Source organism: Zeus faber, assembly GCF_960531495.2.
Source record: "Zeus faber genome assembly, chromosome: 1".
Taxonomy (NCBI): domain Eukaryota; kingdom Metazoa; phylum Chordata; class Actinopteri; order Zeiformes; family Zeidae; genus Zeus; species Zeus faber.
The window spans coordinates 56,941,236-56,965,472 of record NC_137193.1 but is presented as its reverse complement, the minus strand read 5'-3'; the positions used below and the strand labels follow the sequence as shown (position 1 = coordinate 56,965,472).

Genomic DNA, 24,237 nt, shown 5'->3' with positions numbered 1-24,237 from the left:
TGAACAATAAAATTCAAGCCTTGTTGGCGAGCCATGGCCAGAAAGACTCCATCTCCCTCCCTGAACCCGTAACTGTGGAAAGGAACCCCCACAAGTGGCACCTTAGCAGAGACCCGGGAGGGGCAGGGCGCCGAGTAAAAGGCGCCCCGGAGCCAATCCACGGGCTGCGGAAACGCTTTGCTGAAATGGAGCGAGAGTGGGAGTATCTCCGCTGCCAGCTGGGGCGCGTCCTCACCAGAGTGAGCTCTCTGAAGCACGCCATGAACGGCCACCGACCCGCCGCCGAAGCCGGCCAGAGGTCCAGACCCGTGTCCGTCCCCAGGACCCTGGTGGGATTCCTCGTGTCCCCAGCCCATTGCGGTGCCCGAAGTACAACGTCGGGGGGGTGCTACGTCCGTCCCCAGGACCCACGCGGGATTCGCCAGGTCCCCAGACTGTCGGTGTGCCCCGGAGGACAACGTCAGGGGAGGAACTACGTCCTTCCCCAGGACCCATGCGGAATTTGCTGGGTCCCCCCCTAGCTCCCAGGGCGGTGCTGCCGGGGGAAATCAGGGAGCTGCACAAATGTCTGGGCAGGGGTGCACTCCCTGATTTTGGCACGGATTGGCCAGTGTTTGACGCGTTGATGAGAGAGGCTGGGGGAGTGCATTCATGGCCAGTAGGGAAATGTGAGTGTTGTGTGGCGCACATTGATGCGGAGGGGTCGTTGGCGAGCGTGATGGGTGCGGGGACACTCAGACAGGAGAGGAGATAACCCAGTTGTTGGTACCTAAGGGCCACCAGGAAATGCTCTTCCAGGCGGCTCACCATAATCTGATGGCCGGTCACCTCGGTCACGAGAAAACACGACAGCGGATAATGGCCCGCATCTATTGGCCAGCCATTTGGGCAGATGTGCGTAAATGGTGCGCCACATGTCCCGAGTGCCAGTTAGTCAACCCTCCGGCTATGCCTAGAGCACCGTTGAGGCCCCTCCCCCTGGTCGAGGCCCCTCCCCCTGGTCGAGGCCCCTCCCCCTGGTCGAGCCCCCATTCGAAAGACTCGGTATGGACCTCATCGGGCCGTTAGACCGCAGTGCCCATGGGTATCATTTTGTGTTAGTCCTAGTGGATTCTGCAACCCTGTACCCAGAAGCAGTGCCCCTGTGCAGTATTACTGCCAAAAGTGTGTCGCAGGTGCTGTTTCAGGAGTCGGGATTCCAAAGGAAAACCTGACCGACCAGGGCACTAACTTTATGTCATGTACACTTCGGGAACTTTACGAGTTTCTGGGCGTCCGCTCAATTCGGACCAGCGTTTACCATCCCGAGACTGACGGTTCATAGAGGACTATTATGAACCATTATAAAAATAGATCCATATATATATATATATATATATATTGAAAGAAAGAAGAAAGAAGAAAGAAGAAATTGGTTCGTTATAGTCCTCTTGGGCAGGAGGAATAGCGTTCCACTCTTGGGCTGCTCACCAGCCCGTGCGCCGATCTCCTCTGTAAGACAGACAAAACATTAAGAAAACTCCCAAGCTGCCTTGAAGTGGCCCAATCAGTGCCCGCACTGTGCTGATTGGTCCAAATCAAGGCAGCTTGGTGACCGCGTGAAAAGGGAACCGTGCTGTCGTCTGCAGCCGGTGCTTGACCACGCCCCTTTGTCTGCCACACCCAACTACTGACCGAGAGAGTTTTATACAGAAGAGAGGTTGTCTTCTTTCAGCTAACGGGAGTAGCCAAAAGAAAAAGAAGACACTATATATACTATTTACACTATATTGTGTATACTATATACACAATATGTATTATATACACTAAGATAAGATAAGAGATAAGATAAACCTTTATTCGTCCCACAATGGGGAAATTTACAGCAGCAAAAAAGGGACAGCAGAAAATAGAGAGCATATCAAGGTATGCACTATAAACAATATAAACTATATTAGAAAACATAAAATTAAAAAAACACCATAAATAGGAACTAGAGTACTAAGTGTATAGCACATATCTTGACACATTGCACATCAAGGATCGCACTTTCTTTTTTTAATATAAAAATTGCACTTGGATCTGTGTGTGTGTGTGTGTGTGTGTGTGTGTGTGTGTATGTGTGTGTGTGTGTCGTCTACTGGCTGTGCTGTTGGTTATACAGTCTGACAGCCGCAGGAAGGAAGGACCTGCGATAGCGCTCCTTCCCACACTTTGGGTGAAGCAGCCTATCGCTGAAGGAGCTCTCCAGTGGCATCAGAGTCTCATGCATCAGAGTCTCCATTTTGGATGACAGCTTAGCCATCATCCTCCTTTCTCCCACCACCTGCACTCGGTCCAGGGGCACCCCCAGGACAGACCTGTCAGCTGTGGTGAGGCTGTTGCCCCAGCAGACCACTCCATAAGGTCAAGGTCCTCAGGAGAGCCCCCTGCACTCCAAAGGACCGAAGTCTTCTAAGCAGATAGTCGGCTCTGACCCTTCTTATAAAGTGCATGTATGTGATTAGTCCAGTCCAGACTATATACTTCTAGACTGGCTGACACTATATACACTATATTCACTATATAGAAGACTATAGAGATTAGATAGATTCGATTATGGATTATAGATTAGAAGATTTAGGTCCTTTGGAGTGCAGGGGGCTCTCCTGAGGACCTCTTCAACATCGTGGGGGCATCAGTCATCTTTTATGGAGTGGTCTGCTTCATATACGCTGATTCATATATGCATTCATATAGACTTAAATTTAATTTATGAATTCAATTCATACTGAGGACATTACCCTATGTCCCTTTTCATGCCCAGCCTTGAATTTAACAGACCATTCAATGGAGAAAAAGTTAACCAGTATCCTGCTTTTATTTTGTGCTAAAAAATGACATTTAAACCCATGCATTTTTAATTTTAATACATCCATGCCCCCCCCCCCCCCCACCTCCCTGTGGGGGCGTACTTTCATCAGGTTAGTTTTAGTGTACGTACTGTAATACGTGTACATCATTTACATTTGCATTTAGTCATTTAGCAGACACTTTTATCCAAAGCGACTTACAAGGGAGAATTCAAGCTCAACATTCAAGCTACATTGTGACAGAGACATTAGTGTAGCAATAAATACTGCTAGGTAGTGCTAAGTAATTGTAGGTAAGGACAGGAGGTACTCACTGAAGAGCTGGGTCTTCAAGTGCTTCTTAAAGACAGAGAGGGAGGTCCCTGCTCTGGTCGTTTTTGGCAGCTCGTTCCACCAACGTGGAACTACAAATGAGAATAGCCTGGATTGCCGTGGCTGTATGGCCGGCAGAGCCAGGCGACGCTCATTTGACGAGCGCAGCACCCGGGGGGCAACATGTGCTCTTACAAGAGCATTTAAGTAGGTGGGAGCATTCCCAGCAATCACTCTGTAGGCCAGCATAAGAGACTTGAACTTGATGCGGGCGGCTACAGGTAACCAGTGGAGCTCGATGAGCAGCGGAATGACATGTGCCCTCTTTGGCTGGTTGAACACCAGTCGCGCCGCCGCATTCTGTATCATCTGCAGTGGTTTCACCGCACAGGCCAGCAAAACCTGTTAAGAGAGCGTTGCAGTAGTTGAGACGGGACATCACCAAGGTTTGTACCAGCAGTTGAGTGGCATATTGGGTCAGGTACGGCCTGACTTTTCGGATGTTGAATAGTGCGAAGCGGCAGGACCGGGAGACGGCGGCAACATGGTCCGAGAATGTCAGTTGGTCATCAATAATGACACCTAGATTCCTTGCAGCCTTGGTAGGAACAAGAGATAGATAGTCGATTTTAATATCAATGTTGTGATAAATACCTTGTTTGGCCGGGAAGACCAGCAGTTCCGTTTTCACCAGATTCAGTTGAAGATGATAAGATAGGACAGATAGAGTTGAGTATCATCCACATAGCAGTGATATGAAAAGCCATGTAATGGATGATCGGGCCCAGTGAGGTGGTGTATATGGCAAAGAGGAGGGGTCCTAGCACCGAGCCTTGGGGCACCCCTGTGGTGAGGTTGTGAGGCACAGACAGCTGGCCTTGCCATGTCACACTGAACGAGCGCCCAGTAAGGTAAGATTCGAACCAGGAAAGTGCACTGCCCGTTATGCCCACACTTGAGAGTATGGACATTACATTACATTACATTACATTTAGCAGACGCTTTTATCCAAAGCGACTTACAATTATTCAAACACCGACAGACACAGCCATCAGGAGCAATTAGGGGTTAAGTGTCTTGCTCAAGGACACCACAGCATGCTAGCAGGAGGAGCCTGGAATCAAACCAGCAACCTTTAGATTACTAGACAACCAGCTCTACATCCTGAGCTACCATCCCCATAGACAGGAGTATGCTGTGATTGACAGTGTCAAAAGCAGCTGATAAGTGTAGCAGAATGACAACCGAGGATTTGGCAGCAGCTCTAGCAGTTTTTAAGGCCTCTGTCACAGACAACAGGGCTGTTTCGGTGGAGTGACCACTTTTGAAGCCAGATTGAAGTGTATTGAGAAGGTTGTTTCTTGACAGGTATGTCTAGAAACCTGTCTAGAGACCGCCCTCTCTATGGTTTTGGAAAGGAATGGGAGGAGAGAGACCGGCCGATAGTTTTCTACTTGATTGGGATCGAGTGAGGGTTTTTTGAGCAGTGGTGCGACCCGAGCCACTTTGAAAGCGGAGGGGAAAGTGCCGGAAGTTAGGGAAGAATTAATCATATGTGTGTTTGCCGGGGTGATAGTCGGTGATATGGCTTGAAGGAGGTTAGATGGGATCGGATCTAGCGGACAGGTAGTAGGACGGCTACATGTTAGTAGTTTAGATACCTCACTTTCAGCGAGGGGGGTGAAACCAGGGAACGATGAGCCTAGGGCTGGAGAAGACAGGTTGTGAGTAAGTTGTTTAGTGAATTGGCTGCTGATGGCTGCCACTTTGTCAGTAAAAAAGGAGGCAAAGCTTCTAACCAGCTACTAACCTCAGCAGTGAGGTTAGTAGCTGGGGGAGGTGGTGGATGGTAAAGCAGAGACTTGAAGGTGGCGAATAACTTACGTGTGTCTGTGGCACCGTTGATCCTATTGTTGAAGAAGGCCTTCTTTGCAGTAGTGATGCTGGAAGAGAAGGGGGACAGCAGTGTCTGGTAGCTTGCAAGATCTTCACTTGTTTAGGATTTGTGCCATTTCCTCTCGGCTGCTCTGAGGTCAGTGCGCGTTGTCCGGAGGGTGTCAGTCAGCCAAGGGTGCGACTGGGTTGATCGAGCAGGTCTGGTGGATAGTGGACACAGGCTCTCCAGACATGAGCTCAAGGTGGAGCAGAGAGAGTCAGTGGCATCATTAACCTGCAGAGAGGAGAATGTGCCGTGAGGCGGAAGAGAAGAGGAGAGCACAGAGGAGAAGTGGGTGGGAGACAGGTTGCTGAGATTGCAGCGGATAGTAACCATGGGTGGGGAGGTGGGGGGTTGTTTTGGTAGCTGGACATTGAAGTGGATGAAGAAGTGGTCTGAGAGATGAAGAGGAGTGACCCTTAGGTTGTCCGTGGTGCAGCTCCGAGCAAGAATGAGATCAAGCTCTTTGCCAGCCTTGTCAGTCGGTGGAGACGGGACCTGTCTTAGGTCGAATGAGCGAACCAAAGACAGGAAGTCAGCCGAGCTCACACTGTCCATGTGGATGTTCATGTCACCGAGGACGAGCATGGGACACTCATGCTCAGGAATTGATGACAGCAGGGTGCCAAGCTCATGTAGGAAGTCACCTAGTTGTCCTGGTGGACGGTAGATGACGACCACATAGGCTTTCACCGGAGCAGTCACCAAGACGGCGTGATATTCAAAGGAGACAAAGTTGTTTAAAGGCAGCAGTGGATTAAATTTCCATGTGTTGGAAATTAGCAGGCCAGTCCCACCACCACGGCCAGATGGTCTGGATGTGTGGGAGAATGTGTAGTTTGTGGAGAGTGCAGCCGGGGTTGCACTATCTTCCGGTTTAATCCACGTCTCAGTGAGGGCAAGGAGCTCCAAGGAGAGGTGGTTGGCATGACCAGAAATGAAGTCTGCCTTGTTAACTGCAGATCGACAATTCCACAAGCCAACAGAGAAGGAGGTCTTTGCAAAAGATGTTTGCTGCAGAGACCTGAGGTTACCCGGATTGCAACGGTGTATGGTATAACGAGGCTTTCTGGGTGACCTTGAAGTTGTAGAGATGCGGTAGTAGCACATTTTGTATGGAGTGAGAAAAAGAAGGCAGGTTTGCCTTGTACGGTGGACGTGCAGAGGTAGACATGCGTCTTTACACAGAGCGACTACAAATGGGCCAACGCTTGAAGCTAATGCTTCAAGGGCAGGACCATAAATAGGTGATAGAATACAGCTGCTCATGTGATTAGGGTTGCACCTAGCTAAGAGCACGCCCACATAAGAGAGGACTTACCTGAATAGGGGGTGTGTCTGGAACACAAGCTTGTTGGCAGATCAGCAAATAGCAGTGAAATGTGCAGAGTCAAACCAGTAGTCCTAAGTTGCAATACTACAATACTAGATAACATAAGCAGAGCAGTAATACACTACACAGCTACACAGCAAAAAGTTACAGAGGTACACTAGTGTACTCTAGTGTACCTCTGTAACTTTTTCGTCATGGGTCTTAGAGCAGTCATATAATCATATATATAGTCATATAATTATAGGACCTAGTCTACATATTGCACAGCCTTTTAATTTCAAAATACAGGTCTTTGAACTTTTACTTTTTAATCAAAAGACGGCAACATGTAGTTTATGTCCTCGTATTATATAGACTCAGCTATTGAACTTTATGCTGAAGTAAGCAGCCGATTCACAGCGTCTGACAATATGGTGTCAAATCAAATAACCAAACCCACAGATCACAAACCGCACGCAGAAAATCATCACATATGCAAATTGAAAAATGCACCTCTGGCTTTGTAGCGCAACCACAGCCACAATAAAACACCAATATCCAATCAATTTTAGAAATCAATTTATATTTAATAGGCCAAAGAGGAGGTTTATGGATGTGGTGAGGAAGGACATGCAGACGGTTGGTGTAAGGGAGGAAGATGCGCAGAACAGAAGGTATTAGGGGCAGATGATCCGCTGTGGCGACGAAGAAGGCTATCTCTAAAATGCACACGCACACAATTGCACAAACAAAGAGAGGAAGAGCCATGAAAAAACAGTTTTCATAAATGAATCAGTAAAATGGCTTAGAATTAGGGTTAAAAGGCAGCCACCATCTTTCAAGGTTTGGTACATTCCACGTTACTCACTCTGGTGCTTCGCGGAGTATGCAAACAAGTTGAACAGATGTTCAACCGGTTAGGGTTTGGGCCTCTGATGATATATCTCACATTGCTGGGTGGACCCCACATCTCCTTGTTGGTAACAATGTCAAGTGAGTGACAGGCGCAGCTCACAAGCTACAGGTCTAGCTGCATTTCTTTAAGTCAGGCGAATGCAGAGCGCTTAATCTGACACACAGGACGCTCGCCCCATCTATTGCAATGCCGACAACGACAACGCCTTTTCTTCCAGGAACCCTGTTATTACTTAAACTTTGTGATGCTCTCACTTCAGTAAGCTCCACAATGCCAAGGTAAGCGCCGACTAACGTACAACAAGTACGGGGAATCTGCCACATCTGTGAGGGGTTCATGTTTGAAATGTGGTGGTAATACGCAGTCGATCACGCCGTGCATTTTAAAAGACACAAACTCCTGTTGTAAAATCTTGCCCGAGACTTCCACTGCATTGATTGATGTGTGGCATGCTACATTTGCAGCTATTCCTAATTATCATCCATTTTGTTTTTTAATCTTATGTCTAGTTAGGCCTAGCCCGACATTCGCATGTCCCTGTTCGGTGGACAGTGCGTTTTGTGTTTATTGGTCTCTGCATGGATCTTCAGATGGTCAGGTGGGCTCTGATCTGCACATTGCAGTATTTGTAGTGGGCTTTTGTGTTGTCTCCTGGAACAGACGCAATCCATTGTTTTAAGGGTGGCTTTTCCGCTCTCTCTTATACACCTTTGTGTGTGCTTCCTCCTGTTTGGCCATTTCAGCTCGTTGGCTAAACACGCAATAATTAACGTCAAGCCTCTCTATGATGAATTGCATGTTGAGCCCCAGTGTCATTCTGGCTCCTCCCCTATTCTTCTTCTCCTCTCTCTTATTGGAGAAGGGGGTAGCTGCATGCGGTGCTGGAGCAGTGGAGTGGCGGAAGAATAGGGGCGTGCGAGGATAAAAGGGGTGTGTGACAAGTGACCAGTTAACATGCTGTTACTCGGCTGATATGGAAAACGGGAGCGAAATTGTCGTTAGTACAGAATAAGTGTAGTTGACTTAGAGTTCGGCTGTCAATCGATCTCCATCATGCTCATACTAACTGGAGGAGAGGAGGGGCCGATTCATTGAAATGTATTCTCTAACTTTTCATCAGGGGAACGCCCCCCAATTGAACAAAAAGTACTTTAAATCACGTTAAATGACATCTTCTCATGATATGTTAATAATGCATTTTTAATGAATAGTTGTTAGCTTGGTAAACATATTATTTAAAAATGAATAACATCCATGTTATTATACCTTAACATGTCTCTGTGTTTTTATGACCAGGTCGTGACCTTCTTTCCAGGCCTTTCTGGTATTGTTCCAGGTTCCAGTTTTTTGCCAGCACACTCGGTATCCAATAATTGTTTTCTTTTTTGGAATGTGCGTTTTGTTGTGAATGAGCAGCAGAGCCTGAACGAGATCTGATTCGGCATGTTTCTGATTCTATTTTCTGCCAGATTCACTCCCCAAGAAGGCCGTGTAGATCATATTGTTAAACTGTCAAAGGTAATTCATTCTTTCTTAACCTTTTCGGCACTTTAATGGTTTTATTATCATTGCGAAGCAGAGGTAAATAAAAATCCCGCCCAATGTTTGGACTCGGCCATTTAGATTGGCTTAGTGCGTGGAAGGAGTGAGAACAGGGCGGGGCTTTTACTGTACTTTCTGAACCAGGAATTGTTCACCACTGCTGGGTGATTTATGTATCGATTACACACTTTTATTTGAATTCGAGTGACCTTTAAAACCCGAGCTGGGTCTGCAGGATTGCATGGGTGTTCCATGGAAGTTTAAATGAAAGACGTCACACATAAGCAAACGAGCATGGACGTGGTTACTGTAACTACTAATTTTCTTGTAGTCAATAGAAACGACTGGGTGAGAAATAAACATCCTCCATTGTTTGGATGTCTTCCTCTGGCTTATATCGAGTTCCAACATGCATAACAATACTGCAACAGGAGGGCTATCAAATTGGTCAGTGCTCATGTAAATATTAGACACCACATGGAATAAATTCTTCTGCAATGATCGGTGAGGTTAATGTGCGCTACAAGAAAACAAAAACTGAGAATATTCAAGATATTTATTCTGCACAATAAAGAGAAAGATTCAGTGCTGCTCCAAAGCAGTGTTCTGACCAGTCTATCCCAACTACTGACCAAGAGAGTTTTGTACCAAAGAGAGGTTGCTCAATTGTCTTTTCCAGGTATTACCCTCAAACAGTAATTTAACAATAAAACTCCGGTCACAGGTACAATCCTACTATGCCATTATATTCTCTTAATCCCCCCTGGGGTTATCATTATCTCCATATAAGGTTGATGAGGATGGAATGTGATCTGGTTCTTCAATACTACAACTGACGTTATTAAGAACTATGGGAGGCTCCTTAAAAACCTACGAAAAGCTATTGTCCTATATAAAACATGTAAAAACATAATTCAAATAGTTAATCATATGCATTGTTCTCTCAAACCATTCAGAAGGACAAGACTTTTTATCTATTTGAGCCAGTATGTATTCAGTATTTTAGTCAAGCCTATCAGTGACTTTCGCACCTGTTTTTCCTTTTTAAGATGACTTCGCTGCAACAGGTGAACCCCAGGATAAGAGGCATCCGTGTCCAGCTGCATGACACCCTGCAGGACATGGCTGCTCGCCTCAAAGACCAGCTCTTGCAAGTGAGTCACGTAAGACAAGCTACATACGTTACAAAGGTCCCCAACATTATTTTAAAATTGGATTTATTCAGTGAGACTTAAGGAGTTCTCCTTTTTCAAATTAGCCTCTGGCCACTACAATAAGCGGGCCTGTCCAAGTTTTTGTAGTAGGACTACATGTTCAACTTTTGATAAATAAGATAAATATGGGAGACGAGAGTAGACCTCAAGGTGTCAGGGCAGGGATGAGACTCGGATGCAGACAAACAGGCTCAAGAAGCAGAGTAGGTCGGAGACGCTGTAATCCGTGGGAGGTACAAAAATCACAAGGATGGATGAGGCAGCGAGGAAGGCAGAACCAGAGTGACAAACAGAGGGAGGAAGAGATGAGGCAGGAATCTGGTGGATCAGTAGTTGACTAGTGCTGGAGCTGGAGGTACAGTACTCGCCCAGACCCTGACACAAGGTTTAACAGTACAAAACAATGGACGAGCTTCTGTCAAGTCAAGCAATTGGGTTCTCTCTAGGGAGTGGAGAAGCCGTTCAAGCAGGTGATTGACGTCAGCTCCGATGATTCCCACAGTGGAGGAGTTAAACCTATTACTTTTGTTCGCCAGGTAAGGGATGTGCCTCTCACTCTGTCTTTTGGGGTCTTCCCCACAAGTTTGACTACTCCACATTCATTTAGCCTCAGCCGGTCATTCTCTTTGTCTCAGGTCTTGGCGGCTTGTACGTATCCCAAGCTTCTGCGCGATGAGACCTTTCCTGACGACGTGAGGTTGAGGGCCCAGACGCTTCTTAATGGCTGTGAAGGAGGAAACGTGGGTAAGAGTAAAGGCACTGTAATGAGAACAAAATAAAATAGAACAAAAAAGTAGCAACGATCTTGAGAAAGAAATTGGCGATGGCTTGACTAATGCTTTGATGGCAGGTTCATATAGTGCAAGCATCACTGGCCTTCCCCTTGTTAAACAAAGAATCGCTGAGTTTATTATTAAACGAGATGCTGGAGTGCCTGCATATCCGGAAAATATATTCTTCACCCATGGTTCCGAGAAGTCATTGATGGTATGAAATAAAACATTGTCAAATGTTGTTGATTTTTTTTATTTCAAGTCATATTAGTCATCATGGAGTCACATATTGCAATCATGCGTAATGTCTTTTGTCCTATTGAGATGGTAATTGAGCTACTGGTCTGTGAGGAGGCACAAACCGGAGTGTTGACCCCGCTGCCCTGCCCACACACCTTACCGATGCTGCTGGATCAGGAGGGGGTGAAATCGGTGCCATACCATCTGAGAGAAAACCGGGGCTGGGCGGTGGGACTTGGAGAACTGCAACTCGCTATTGATACCGCCAGAGCATGCTGCCTGCCCAGGGCTATTTATATCAGCAACCCAGGGAACCCAACAGGTGCAGTCAACCTAACCCCATCATGTTCATCAGTTCAATCCTCCATGTTTTCCATTCAATAATACATTGCTTATACTGTGATGATACATGATAATACTTACATTGTTGTTTTTTCGACTAGGTTGTGTACAAGATAGGGAATTGATTGAAGGAGTGATTCGATTTGCTGCAACAGAAAGCCTTCTGCTGTTAGTTGAAGAGGTGACTACCAATGTATACACCCTCTCACAAGCTTTGAAATCACATTAAATCCATACATTCTGCCATTTGAACATAATCGGTCCTGTTGGTGTCCTCTAGACATACCAGGACAGTGTGTATGGAAAAGGTAAAGAGTTTATTTCCTACAAGAGGGTCCTGTTTGAGATGGGACAAGAGTACTCAGAGACTGTGGAGTTGATCTCCTTCTATTCCTTATCCAACGGCATCATGGGAGAGTGAGTCTCATTGGTATTCCTTTTATTCAGTTATTCCCTGCTTGTCAGCAGTAAACTTAACTTAGTATTTATTGAAGAAATATGCCTGATAACCCTTTGACTCAAGGAACTGAAGGCCCATTGTACTCTATGGTCCCTCTGTGCGTAGATGCGGTTTGAGAGGGGGTTACATGGAAGTCATCAACATGGACCCATCAGTGATGGGCTTTTTACGTACCATCCATCTTAACAGCTCCCCAGTTTTATCGCAGCTTGCTTTGGAGGTCATGGTCAATCCAATAAAAGAAGGAGACATTTCCTATGACACATGCTCAAAGGTAGGGGAGCAAGGTGGTACTCACTCGGCAACATCCGAATACTTGCAACTACACTCTTTCCATGCAAAACCCACAAAAACACAAAGGTCTGTGAACTCATACACAAAGCTCCCTTTTGCAGTCCACATTCAAACAATATATAAATACCACTTACAAGCTTTGTCCTTTTCTTCCCAACAAGGAGATTCTCCTCAAACAGGTAACACTGGCCCAAAATGCTGATCGGGCTTGGAGGTTCCTGAATGATCTTCCAGGGATGAGCTGCCAGCCAGCGATGGGTGGTCTCTATGTTTACCCTCGTCTGGATATGCCTCTGGAGATGGTAGGTCGAAGTGTTGGTACAACTCCATTGTACTGCTATGCTCCGAACGCCAAACATAGATTTTGTTTCTTTACTCTCCTGCCTTTCATCCATTACCTCTTTATTCAGATAACAGGCCCGGAGGGGGACTTACTGTACTGTCAGAGGTTACTGGAGGAACAGGGTTTGTGTGTTGGAGCAGGCTGTGAGAACGGCCATGTAGTTGGAGACCACCACCTTAGGTTAGCGACATGGAGTTCTGTGCTTGTTAAACTGGACATGTGGTTTAGTTTACATGCGTTTGAGTTTATCTGTACATTTGTTTGTATGTGTTTTCTACCTCAGGCTGTGTGTGATGGTACCTCCTACAACGCTAGAGGAGGTCTTGGCTCACCTCAGCTCTTTCCACCTGGGCCTATCGGACAAATTTCCCCACTCCGAAAGAAGTGTCAAGGACACCAACCTCGGCAAAGGAACAGCTTAAACCATCTTGCAGTTTCCCATAGATGCGTCCAGCCAAGTTATAGATCTGAATCCCTAAAATGATCAACAAGAGAGATTAAATATGTAATAATAAGCCAGAGCAATAACTTGTGTGTTACACAATTGACTGTAAATGTAGGGAATTTTAGCAACAACAATAACAACCACAACAGAATATGACATTACCTACTAATAATCAAGAAGAAGCTCAAAAAATTATTAGATTACGTTCAACTAATAGTCATTGCACGGAATACAAGTACTGAGGCAACAAAATGCATTTCTCTGAATTCTACCCATCCTAGTAACTGATGTATCTAGGAGCAGTGGGCTGCCATATAGCTGCGCCGGGGAGCAGTTAGGGGGTTAAGTGTCTTGCTCAAGGACACATCAGCACGCTACCAGGAGGAGCTGGGGATCGAACTGGCAATCTTCTGATTACTAGACGACCCACTCTACTCTAATACCACTCTAATAACCTCCTAATTACTGTTGTTTGCCCCCACACCCTCCAAAAAAGTAGAAAACTAAAACTTGACGGCAGAGAAGAAATACAATACAATACAATTATAGCAGATGAACTAGACCAGTCTGTTGTGAAAGATTAAACTGTGTAATTAACTATGTTAGGGAGGTTCAAATAGCCCTTCAGGACCAGTGAGTATAAAATCAGCATTAAAACTAATTTGAACTGCATTTTCCAGCTCCCTGCAAATGAAGGAGGCCCAATACTTTACCAGAAAGGTGATTCACAACTTACAAAAGATGTAAAAAGGTAAAATAATCAGTTCAACAGCAGCGTGGCAGAAGGGTCGATGAGGGACACTTCATGGTACTTTGAGCCTTTGAGCCTGAGGGAAATTATATGGATCTATTTAAAAATTCATAAATTATACTGTATGAATCAATCTCATAAACGGTTACAAACAGTTAAAGAGATTATAAACAGTTAGAACTGGGGGTAGGTACTTTAACTGGGCATGCTTGCACTGCTGCTTCACAGCAAGAAGGTCCTGGGCTCGATTCCCATCTGGGTGCTGTGGGTTATCCGCTCATAAGGGGCCTTTCTTTGCATGTTTTCCCCATGCTCACTTGGTTTTCTAAAATATAACATCGGTAAGGACCCCTACTAAAAACATGAAAAAGATCGTCATCTGACCAGCGAAGGATGTTTGGGGTTGATTCCCGGGTACATCGCTATATGCTGCCCACTGCCCCTTGGTGGAAGGACAAGCCAGGATGGGTTAAATGCAGAGAACAAGTTTCACCGGCCGCCATTTGTAGTGTGTGTGAGTGTGTTGGTCGCCATCGCCACATGTGTTGTGGTTTGTGTGACAAATAAAGAATTCTTCTTCTCTTTTCTGACAAGTCCAATCTCTCTTCCTTGATATTTAGTCTAAAATAGGCATTAGTGTCCACATTTGTTACATGGGCTTAACCTCTCACTTACATACCAGGCAACAAAATATGCTTAATTTATATTTAGGCCAGTAACCCCTTAATCTTATATTCTATATTTAGACTTGACAAAGCAACTGGGAATACTTACTTGCATTTCCAGCATTCAATTTTGCAAAACCCATTTAATCCTATTTCACAGAGAAATGTGCTCCAAAATCCATGGGTTTGGGCACTGAGAATAATTGTACTCCATAAATTACAGTTATTCCATTTAATACATTTCCTTTTTTCATAATCTCACTTCTCACACACTGGAATTTGTCCAATGAACTATAGTTATGATCATATAATCTCTTTTTATTTTATATTTTTGAGATTTTATGTTGTACTTAAATTCTCAAATATTTCCTACGTACAATCAAACAAAATGTTTTCAATAAAAACATTTAATGAAAAGTAACTTCTTGTATTTAAATATACAATTTTAAGTGTTGATTGTGTTTTTATTAAACATTTCTTCACATTTACAATATTTTAACACATTTTGATTCGGGATAATGGAAATTGTTGCACTTTTACATATTTTGGTTTAGACTATGTTGACATTTAAAAAAAAAAAAAAAAAAAAAAGAAAAAGGAAAGCAATAGTCTCTGTGTGTGTGTGCGTGTGCATGTGATTGATTTATAATTATCTTGTGGTATCGGATTTTCTTTCCTGGAATATAAAAGCGCCAGTGCTACGACGGTCGCAATCTGCAGAGTGTGCACACGGTTGGAAGCTGTTTGCCTCAGCTGGTGAGTTATATTTCTCGCCTCAGTTCCTCAGTTGAGCCCTGTTCGAAAAATATGAAGAAATATAAGTCGTGGATGGACTTTTGGAGGCTGTATATTGAGAGGGCTATGGCGATATTGTTACATTTTGTGCTCCTATCGGACCAGTGTATGGCTGTGGGATTCCCGCCCATGATCCCTCTTTGACCCGCGTGGTGAATGGTGAGGACGCCCGGCCCTACAGCTGGCCATGGCAGGCGAGTGACTGGCATTGGTAATGGAAAGGTTTATATTGTATCCAATGATACATATGATACATACTTCTCTTACTGGCTGTAATGCTGCTAGGGTTTGGACTCTTTCTAGATCTCTCTTCAGTATCTCAGCGGTTCCACCTACCGTCACACCTGTGGAGGAACCTTGATTGCTCCAAACTGGGTCATGACTGCAGGGCACTGCATCAGGTGAGCCACAGTTTAACTATTGTCAATTTATTTTATTTATTAATTAATTATTTTTCCATGTATCTGTATGTGTGCGTGTGTGATTACCAGATCTCGTACCTACCGTGTGGTGCTGGGGGAGTATGACCCCACCAAGCACGAGAACTTTGAGCAGATCAAAACGGTGGATAGGATTGTGGTTCACCCCAGATGGAACAACCACTGTGTGGCTTGTGGGTGAGGACCTTCACATACTAGTGCTGACAAAAAAAGTATTGGGAAAACTTTGCTGGGATTTGAGGAATGCGGTGCAGACCGAATCAAACAAACTGAACAAAAAGGGAGAGGTTGCCAAACAGTTAACAATAGAATCTACAGCTTTTTTTTCTACCAAGTCTGATATCAGCAGCAAGCACCAAGTTTTAAAGGTGTCATCTGCTCATTGATTCTGGGTCAGGTTAAGAATCACATCATCAACAAATGCCTTCTATGTGATTATCCTCAGCGTTGACTGTCATAACCTTTCACACGTTCAGCAATGACGTCGCCCTGATCAAGCTGGCGTCGCCTGCCAGTCTGAACGACAAAGTCCAGCCCTTCTGTCTGCCTGAAAGTGGGGAGATCGTTGCCCACAATGAGCCCTGCTACATCACTGGGTGGGGAGGACTTTCCAGTGTCTGTGTGTGTGTGTGTGTGTGTGTGTGTGTGTGTGTGTGTGTATTTAATAGGCAACATCACCTTAAAAATACTCACATGAGACGGGCAGCAGAATGGAAACCAAAAATATATTCACAGCAATGGGTTTTTGCCACCAGAGCCTGCTGTTACACGCCCTGCACCTATAGTGCAACCCAGTAACAATTAAATACCTGAAAGTTTCCCCTTTGGAAAGTCACTTTCCACTTCAAAGATTAATTTAATACAGATTTATGGCATATCATTATTTGATAATAGTATAGAGATTAATGATAAGGGTTGCTCTGAAGGTAGACAATTCCCAAATTAACATTGTATAACCAACGCTCTTTCTAAAAAAGATTTCCCATTTATTTTATTAATGCTAATCCTTTCTCAGTACACTCAATACATCTATGTGAATATCACAAAATGTATTTTTAGGAAAGCTAAAGTTATAGTTTATACTTTCCAGACAATAAGGGGAATGGAGAATTTGGGGAAACCTTAATTGTCCAATGCAAGGGTTGTCAAAATAACGACCTATCCAGATGTATGAATTTTTCGAGCTTCGAAACAAGGTGTCACTTGTGCAAATCAAGCAAATATTTTTAAAGCTATGACTTGTTAATGACAAGAGTGTGGCAAACTGTGTTTCTGAGATAATCACCTCCAAAGTTTTACCCGCACCAGGTTCATCCAGCCAGCTCCCAGAATGCAAATGGGGTTGGCGGACAAACAAAGCCTCATGGCTAATTAACATACTGCTGAATGAACAGCTCAACAACACACAACTAATTTGGTTTTTAAAAAAGCTTTTATTTAACAGTTAGAATATACATGTTTTATAAAAGTATAATTATTTTGGAGTTTAAAAGTGTAGGCAAAATGTAGAGCCTATCAATAATATGAGTCTCTGAAAATCTGAAATCTGAAAATCTATCAACATCAACGGACTTCGTCACGTCATCAACTTCTTCCGTTGTAACAACGGTCATATCGTCTCGGTCATATCATATCTCCTCTGCTGGTTCTTGAAAATATTCCGTTTCATCATCACATTAAGTTTGGGTTAGGGTTAGGGTTAGGGTTAGGGTTCTCCAAGTCTCCGCGTCGCTGTCGGAGAACTGACAATCATCGCGGAAAATGAAGTCCAGTACGCGCTGCTAACACAGCCTTGGATCCATCGCACTGGTCAGATTAAGGTCCGAAATAAGATTCATAGCTTCCGCCACCCGCTTCACATAATCCATAACGATACGGAGAAGAAGGTTTTCACAGACAAGTGAGACTGAAACACCCCCTTGCTGTACTTTAACCGTCTGTTTACGGAAGTGACGTAGGTGCGTGACGGGAGGGGTTTTTCTTCTTTGCCGTTTCACAACAGTGGCTCCATGTGTGTAAGAGTAGTACGATTAAAGGGTTGAATTCTATCAAACGGTTTCACATTGTGATTTCACATCACATGGAATATGGAGGAATGATCTTCACCTGGACGCTCGCTTTAAAGGAAACTATCGATCGGCGTTATTCAACGCTGTTCCGCGACCCGGTAAGTGAACTGCGCTTCCCCATGTAATCTAACAGGTATATTTAACTCCACAGCTTAATAATTTTCTACTATTTATAAATCAAACTCGGTTTTGAAAATATGTTGAGAGATTTAAAAAAAAAAAAAACCCAAGGGAGCACGAATCTGGAAAAATCTAATTTTCCTCCAAGAAAGGTTTTTTCAACTTATTTGGCGCTTCTGGCGATTTTAGAAATGCACAAGAGGCGAGTTTGGCTGTGGTGGGTCACATTTTTATTAAGTATCAATTTATGGTGGTGGAGTGGACAGTATGTTCAATAGTGGGGTGCTGCAATATACAATTTACATGCCAAAGAGGATATACCCACATTGATATCAAGATAAATTCACATACAAATACGTTAGGCTTTTACCCTTCAGTGTATCCAGCCATGTCTTGATCTTACTTCATAGTCTGGTGAATAGAATCCAAATAAAATCAGGTGTCGAGACCCCACTTCTACCTGTTTATATGCTCCGCAGCTGGAGGCCCCATTGCGTCCAAGCTCCAGCAGGCTCTTCTCCCTGTGGTTGGACACAGCACCTGCAGCCATAGCGACTGGTGGGGAGGCTCCGTCAAGACCATCATGATCTGTGCCGGGGGGGACATCCGCTCCGGTTGCAACGTAAGACTCGGTCCCCAACACCCCCCTACTGTTTATTCTAGTTAGTCTGAGTTCTGACTGACTTCTTTCTCCTCTTTCTGTTTTCTCTACAGCGGGATTCAGGGGGTCCCCTGAACTGTAAGGGGACTGACCGCAGATGGTACATGCAGGGGGTGACCAGCTTCGTTTCTTTCCGCGGTTGCAACACCATTAAGAAGCCCACAGTGTTCACACGCACCTCCTCCTTCACCAAGTGGATCAGTGACATTAGTTCCCCTTCCCAACTTCCTGACTTTTAAATAAAGTTTGTCTGACCAAGGGTCCACATAGTTAGAAATATGGTTGCAGAATCCTCGCTTTTAGTAAATTGATTTTCTTGTCCTTTCTTTTAGACAATGCTGCAGTACTGAAGACATGGAATCAGCTTGATGTTTAATAAATTCTGCAGAGTCCCAACTGCATTGTCCTTTCTTTTTCCAACATGGTGTGCAAATCCTGCGCTTGCAATTTCCGACCACAGTGGGACAGCATGGGTTCTTGGAGTGGGTATGATGGTATAACACTATCCATTGGAGTGCTTATATTGGTAAGACAGATGCATGTGATGACATAGAAATATTATTTGATACACCTCCTTATGTTGTCTACGTACTGTATATCTGGCTCGATTTGGAAATAAAATAAGAACTGTGATGGCCCACACACACAGTGATTAGACATTTGTGCAAGATGATTGCATGCTGTTAATGCATGCCAACACACACTGACCTTCCTTTTACATGGATCGCCAAAGAAAGGCTAGAATACTGTTATAAAAGAACATCAACCTCTGGGCAATGGGGGTAGAGCCATCAACACACACACCACACCCTCAGACACATAGACCCACAATCCCACACACACAGGCAGACTCACAACATGGTGAAAATGAAACAGTGAAAAATAATGGGGAACGATTGCTTTGTCTTTATCTGAGGGACTCCTCCAACTTCCTGGAGTTTGGCCCAGAAAGTGAATGAATGAGCTTTAGATCACAGGCCGTTGGCTGGCTGCTCATTACTGAGCAATGCGTTAAATCCTTAGCTGTAAATAATGTGCTAACTAAAGGCCCAAAATTACCCACAGGAACTGGCAACCAGCTTTTTTTTTTTTTTTTGCTTTGTTGTTTATTCCTCTCTCTTCCTTTACACCCCCCTCTGACTTCCCCCCCTGCGTTCACGGTGACTGGAATTCAATTTTGCACATGCTATGTAATTATTCGTCACGGGTTGAACCAGGAGGAAAGCGAGAGGGCTCATTCAACAGCAAACCCCCACCCGATCCACACACACACACACACACACACACACACACACACACACACACACACACACACACACACACACACCCACACACACACACACACACACACACACACACAGACACAATTTCGGAGTGCAGGGACATGGGGACACAACAGCATTATTTCAAAGGCTTCATAGAAATGCAGAATCAGCGCCTTCAAAGCAAATCAAGGGAGGTAATACATTCCAAAATATTAATTTGTGTCACACAAACAAAGAGTCTGCGTACCATTGCAAAATGACAAAGGGGGGAGAAATTAAACCTAGAAGGGACTGTAGATTGATAAACAATATGGTATGTGCAACGTGTTATTTCTCTATTTGAAGTGATATTCACTGGGAAGGAGGGAGAATTTAGGGGAATTGAGATGGACCTGCCTCAATTCCACGCATTCCAAATAGAAATATCAACCCACCAACCGAAGGAAAAGAAGTAATGACATTATGTGGAAGTATGTCTCGGGTACCACCTTAAGATTCTCATTAAGATTACGTTTTAATAGACACTTCATCCAGTCCTGAACCTGAAACTGTCTACTACCTTCGCTTCTGCTCTGCTATGTGGTTGTTTTTATCTTCAGACAATGATGGTTGGAGGTAGCGTTTGATTTCTAGGGATCCAGCGGCAGATCTGACATACATGTGCATATACAGCATGTGGACAGGAGGTGACATAAGAATGCAAACAGGAATGCCCTCTCACACAACACTAGTAGGCACTGATTCTAACTCCAAACCACAGTCTACCGTTGCCACCAAAGAGGAGGTGTTGCTTCCTCTTCCGTGAATCGCTGCGTAGACTTTCTCCATCTTGCCCCATTCGTTGCTCTGTGTTGTTCTTTTCCCCACCATCATCATCCTCTCTCCTCATCTCTCCTCTCAGCGGTTCCTTCAATCCCTAGTAAGAGGGGTGACGTAGCCCGGCAATCCTACTTGCCTTTACAGCTTTCATTCTGATGTCTGAGAAACACTGGTTACAGAAAGGGGTGAACGGGAGAGTGATCACCCACCCCGGACAAAGCATAACCAGCAGCGGCAACTATGAATATGTATAATAAATAAACCCAAGACGGTGAAAGGGACAGTGAGAAGTGAAAAACCCCACTGTCCTTTATTTAAAGCCTCTTCCCTTGCACACTGTTACTGGCGGATACCAATTCTGTTGAGATGGAATCATGTCTACGTTCCTTCAGCCATACTGTAACGGGTCTCAAGCCTGGCACCTCATCTACAGATTATATGAGCTAAAATGAAGTAAAATAAAAAAAGGGAAGAAATGCATTCACACTTGTTTACTATAAATCAGGACAATTCACAAAATGAACAGCCCTTTTAGCCATTACTATTTCACTTTTATCATATTCATATCACAAATTCACCATGTGATCTTATATACGTTTATATGTATATATCTATATACACTCTCTTCACACTTTATTAGGAACACTATACTAATACTGGCCAATACTCCCTTTGCTCTCAAAACAGCCGCAATTCTTCTTAATGTGGATTCCACAAGATGTTGGAAACATTCCTTTGACATTCTGGTCCATGTTGACATGATTGCAAAACATGATTCTTTCCAATTAACGATCTCAAAAACACATTCAAACAATTAAATTAGCAGACCAATTCACATATTAATATAATCAAAGAGAACAACAAAAAAAAAAAAAAGAACAAAAGTTGAAAAATGCGTGACTTTTCCTTCTCTGGACAGCATCGCATCCACAGGTAATTGGTTCATGTGATGTCATGATAAAATAAAAACTACCAATATAAATATAAAGTTAATAATTTGGTAATAGATTTCCAGAATAAAATAATATGAAATTGGTGGTATGAGATAAGCAGTTTTGATATAAAAGTAAATATATATATTTTCAAGACAATTATCATAAAAACGTTTTGTGAAATTCACACTATGTTCCCTCAACACAAATCTAGGTCAGATGTTCCCTAGCGGAACACATAAAAGGAAACAGGGCTGAGGGAACATTAGGTTAAGGGAACATAGTGTGAGAGAAAATTTGGATGAAGGAACCTAGGGTTGAGGGAACATAGGACCCACATTTGGTGAAAAATATATTTAGGGATCATACTGTAGGGAACTAGGGGTGACCCACTGTAGGGGAGATGTTCCACACTGGCCTCAATGTGGTTACATCAAGGACTTGGCTGGTTATGTATACATGGCAGACTGTCAATGCCTGCATCTCCTGAGGAAAAGATAATAACATCATATTCTCCTTACACTTACTGTTGTCACACTTCCCCGAAATGTACAAGGCTACCAAACAACACTTTAAATATATACTGTATACCTGTCAGATCCACCTGACATTCAGTTGTTCTGCTTTTTTGCTCCAAAACCTACTTTAAAATGCATTTCACCTGATCACCGTCCTGGCGAGGACATCCCACCGATCTGGAGAGCACCCTCACAGCACCGCTCAATAGTCCTCTATTCTGGAGTCGAGACCACTGCCAACCTCCCCAGCATTCCTGAATGAAAGTCTAGTAACACCAGCATCCTCTACCAGTCGTGGCTGGACCCAGGTAAGAAACCCACCTAGACCCAGGCAACATTCCCCGTTTTTTTCCACCTGGTCATCCCAGTCAACGCAACCCGCACGCTCCAGGGCTGACACAACCAATCACCCTCCGGCGTACCAAGCTAAATCCCGTCCACCTGCCATCTCCGAATGGACCCTCTCTCGCCTTCACAACATTTTCATAGACCGTAATGTTCCATTTCACTGCAGCGACAATAAAGCCAATTTTTCTATGTTTACCCTGGCTCTCTAGGAAGCAAGCGGCTGGCCAGAAACTCCTTGTCTAACTCCTCATTACTTCCGGGTCACCTACGCGATGACGTCACGCCATCGGCCATCTCCACCCATGTCACAATGCCCGCTACAGTGCCACAAGCCTCAGCCGGGTTGGAGGCTCAGGTCGTATACTGTCGGAAATATTCCTAGCATTGACAGTTTCCAGAGTGTTCCATGCAGTACTCTACAGTCGACCAGGCCATTTCACTCGTTTGTCTCACCGGCCATGCTTATGCCTTTAAAGAACTGCCTCTCCATCCTGACTTTTGGTGCTTCTTTGGGGTTCATTGGAGAGGAAATTATTACTTTGCAGTACATCTCGCTTTTGGTTGCAGGAGCAGCCCAAAAATCTTCAACTCACTCTCCAAAACATTGTGCTTGATCCTATTCAACAATGTCAAACTCCCATACCTCCTTCATCTCCTAGATGATTTCCTGGTCATGGCACCATCATCATCATCTCCTCCCAGTCACGGCATCGACACAATCTTTTCTGTCTCCAATGAGTTTGGAGTACCACTCGCATTTGAGGAATCAGAAGGACCCTTCACCCCTATAGAGTTCCTTGGTATCAGACTCGATTCCATCTCCTTTCAAGCTTCCATGCCAAAAGAGAAATTACACCAACTACCTTACCATATGCACCAAATGTCAACTCCTTTCCCTACTCGGTCACTTGGACTACGTCAACTGCATCATTCCCCAGGGACAATGCCTCATCTCCAACCTCCTCACCTTAGCCTCATCTGTTCCTTCCATTCAGCCCTCAATAAACCTAGACAATGCATGCAGACTGGAACTCCGACTCTGTGCTCTCTCACTGGAACGGCAACTCCTTCTTTTTCGAAGACTTAATCACTCAGCCAGAATATATTCAGCTATACACAGACGCTGCCCCATCACTAGGTTTCTTAGGTTACTACGATGACCCCAGGAATTCTCCGGCTTGGATTACCACACCGTAAGTCCTTCATCCGCCCTTCACAAGCTTTACCCCATAGTTATTGCAGCATGGGTCATGAATGGTCCCGCAAAACCACCCTCATCCGTACTGGCAACACTACCCTGGTCGAAATCATCAACTGAGGACATTCCCATTCCCTGAACCTCATGCACTTGGATCTCTGTTTCACAAAACTTTGGCAGCTCACGTTTCCGGCTTTCATAATCCCATTGCTGACTCTCTTTCATGTTTCAGAAGTTCAGGTGGCTCCAGACCAGAAGTCCAGCCCATCCTGATCCCTCCATTTTCTGCAGCGATCTTCAACTGACTCCCCAGCTGCTCCCCCTCATGACCGCCTCTCAGCACTCCATTATTAACAGCCTTGCTACAGCCAACCCATCTCTAGCTTCATTACACATGCCCATTCTTCCCTCGCTATTTGTGCTTCCGCCATCCAAGTAATACCTCTGCGACATTAACTTCATCATAAAGTTATTAACAGGCGCTCCATGCTCTGCATTTAGCCATGTCCACAACCCCATGCTCCTCAAAGGGCTCCAAAGACAGGCACCTCATCTTCCTTTCAAGCGCTCTCCACTCGCCACCGACCTACTACACTGTTGTATACTATACCTCCTTTTCAAGCTACCTTTCACCCCACATAGACAAGACCTTGGAATCCTCTTGGCATTCTTTGGTTTCCTCCAATGCTCCGAGTT

The 24,237-nt window shown here is 44.6% G+C and overlaps 2 protein-coding genes across 2 annotated transcripts; both read left to right on the top strand.

Annotated features, from left to right (window-relative positions):
* Positions 1-185: 185 nt before the first annotated feature.
* LOC307228227 (alanine aminotransferase 2-like) lies at positions 186-12,937 on the top strand (the record flags this gene model as incomplete). The annotated part of the gene is made up of 11 exons (XM_079997834.1): positions 186-329; positions 9,899-10,003; positions 10,510-10,599; positions 10,699-10,803; positions 11,161-11,398; positions 11,520-11,599; positions 11,699-11,835; positions 11,984-12,152; positions 12,352-12,474; positions 12,583-12,695; positions 12,799-12,937. The coding sequence occupies 11 exons, from the start codon at positions 186-188 to the stop codon at positions 12,935-12,937; spliced, it is 1,443 nt and encodes a 480-aa protein (XP_079853960.1).
* A 1,619-nt stretch (positions 12,938-14,556) lies between these two features.
* LOC307228225 (proproteinase E-like) lies at positions 14,557-23,814 on the top strand (the record flags this gene model as incomplete). The annotated part of the gene is made up of 10 exons (XM_079997832.1): positions 14,557-14,560; positions 15,277-15,365; positions 15,475-15,572; positions 15,663-15,788; positions 16,088-16,224; positions 18,280-18,422; positions 18,515-18,662; positions 22,553-22,708; positions 23,003-23,143; positions 23,774-23,814. 10 exons carry the CDS (start codon positions 14,557-14,559, stop codon positions 23,812-23,814), a joined length of 1,083 nt encoding a protein of 360 aa, XP_079853958.1.
* Positions 23,815-24,237: the final 423 nt, after the last annotated feature.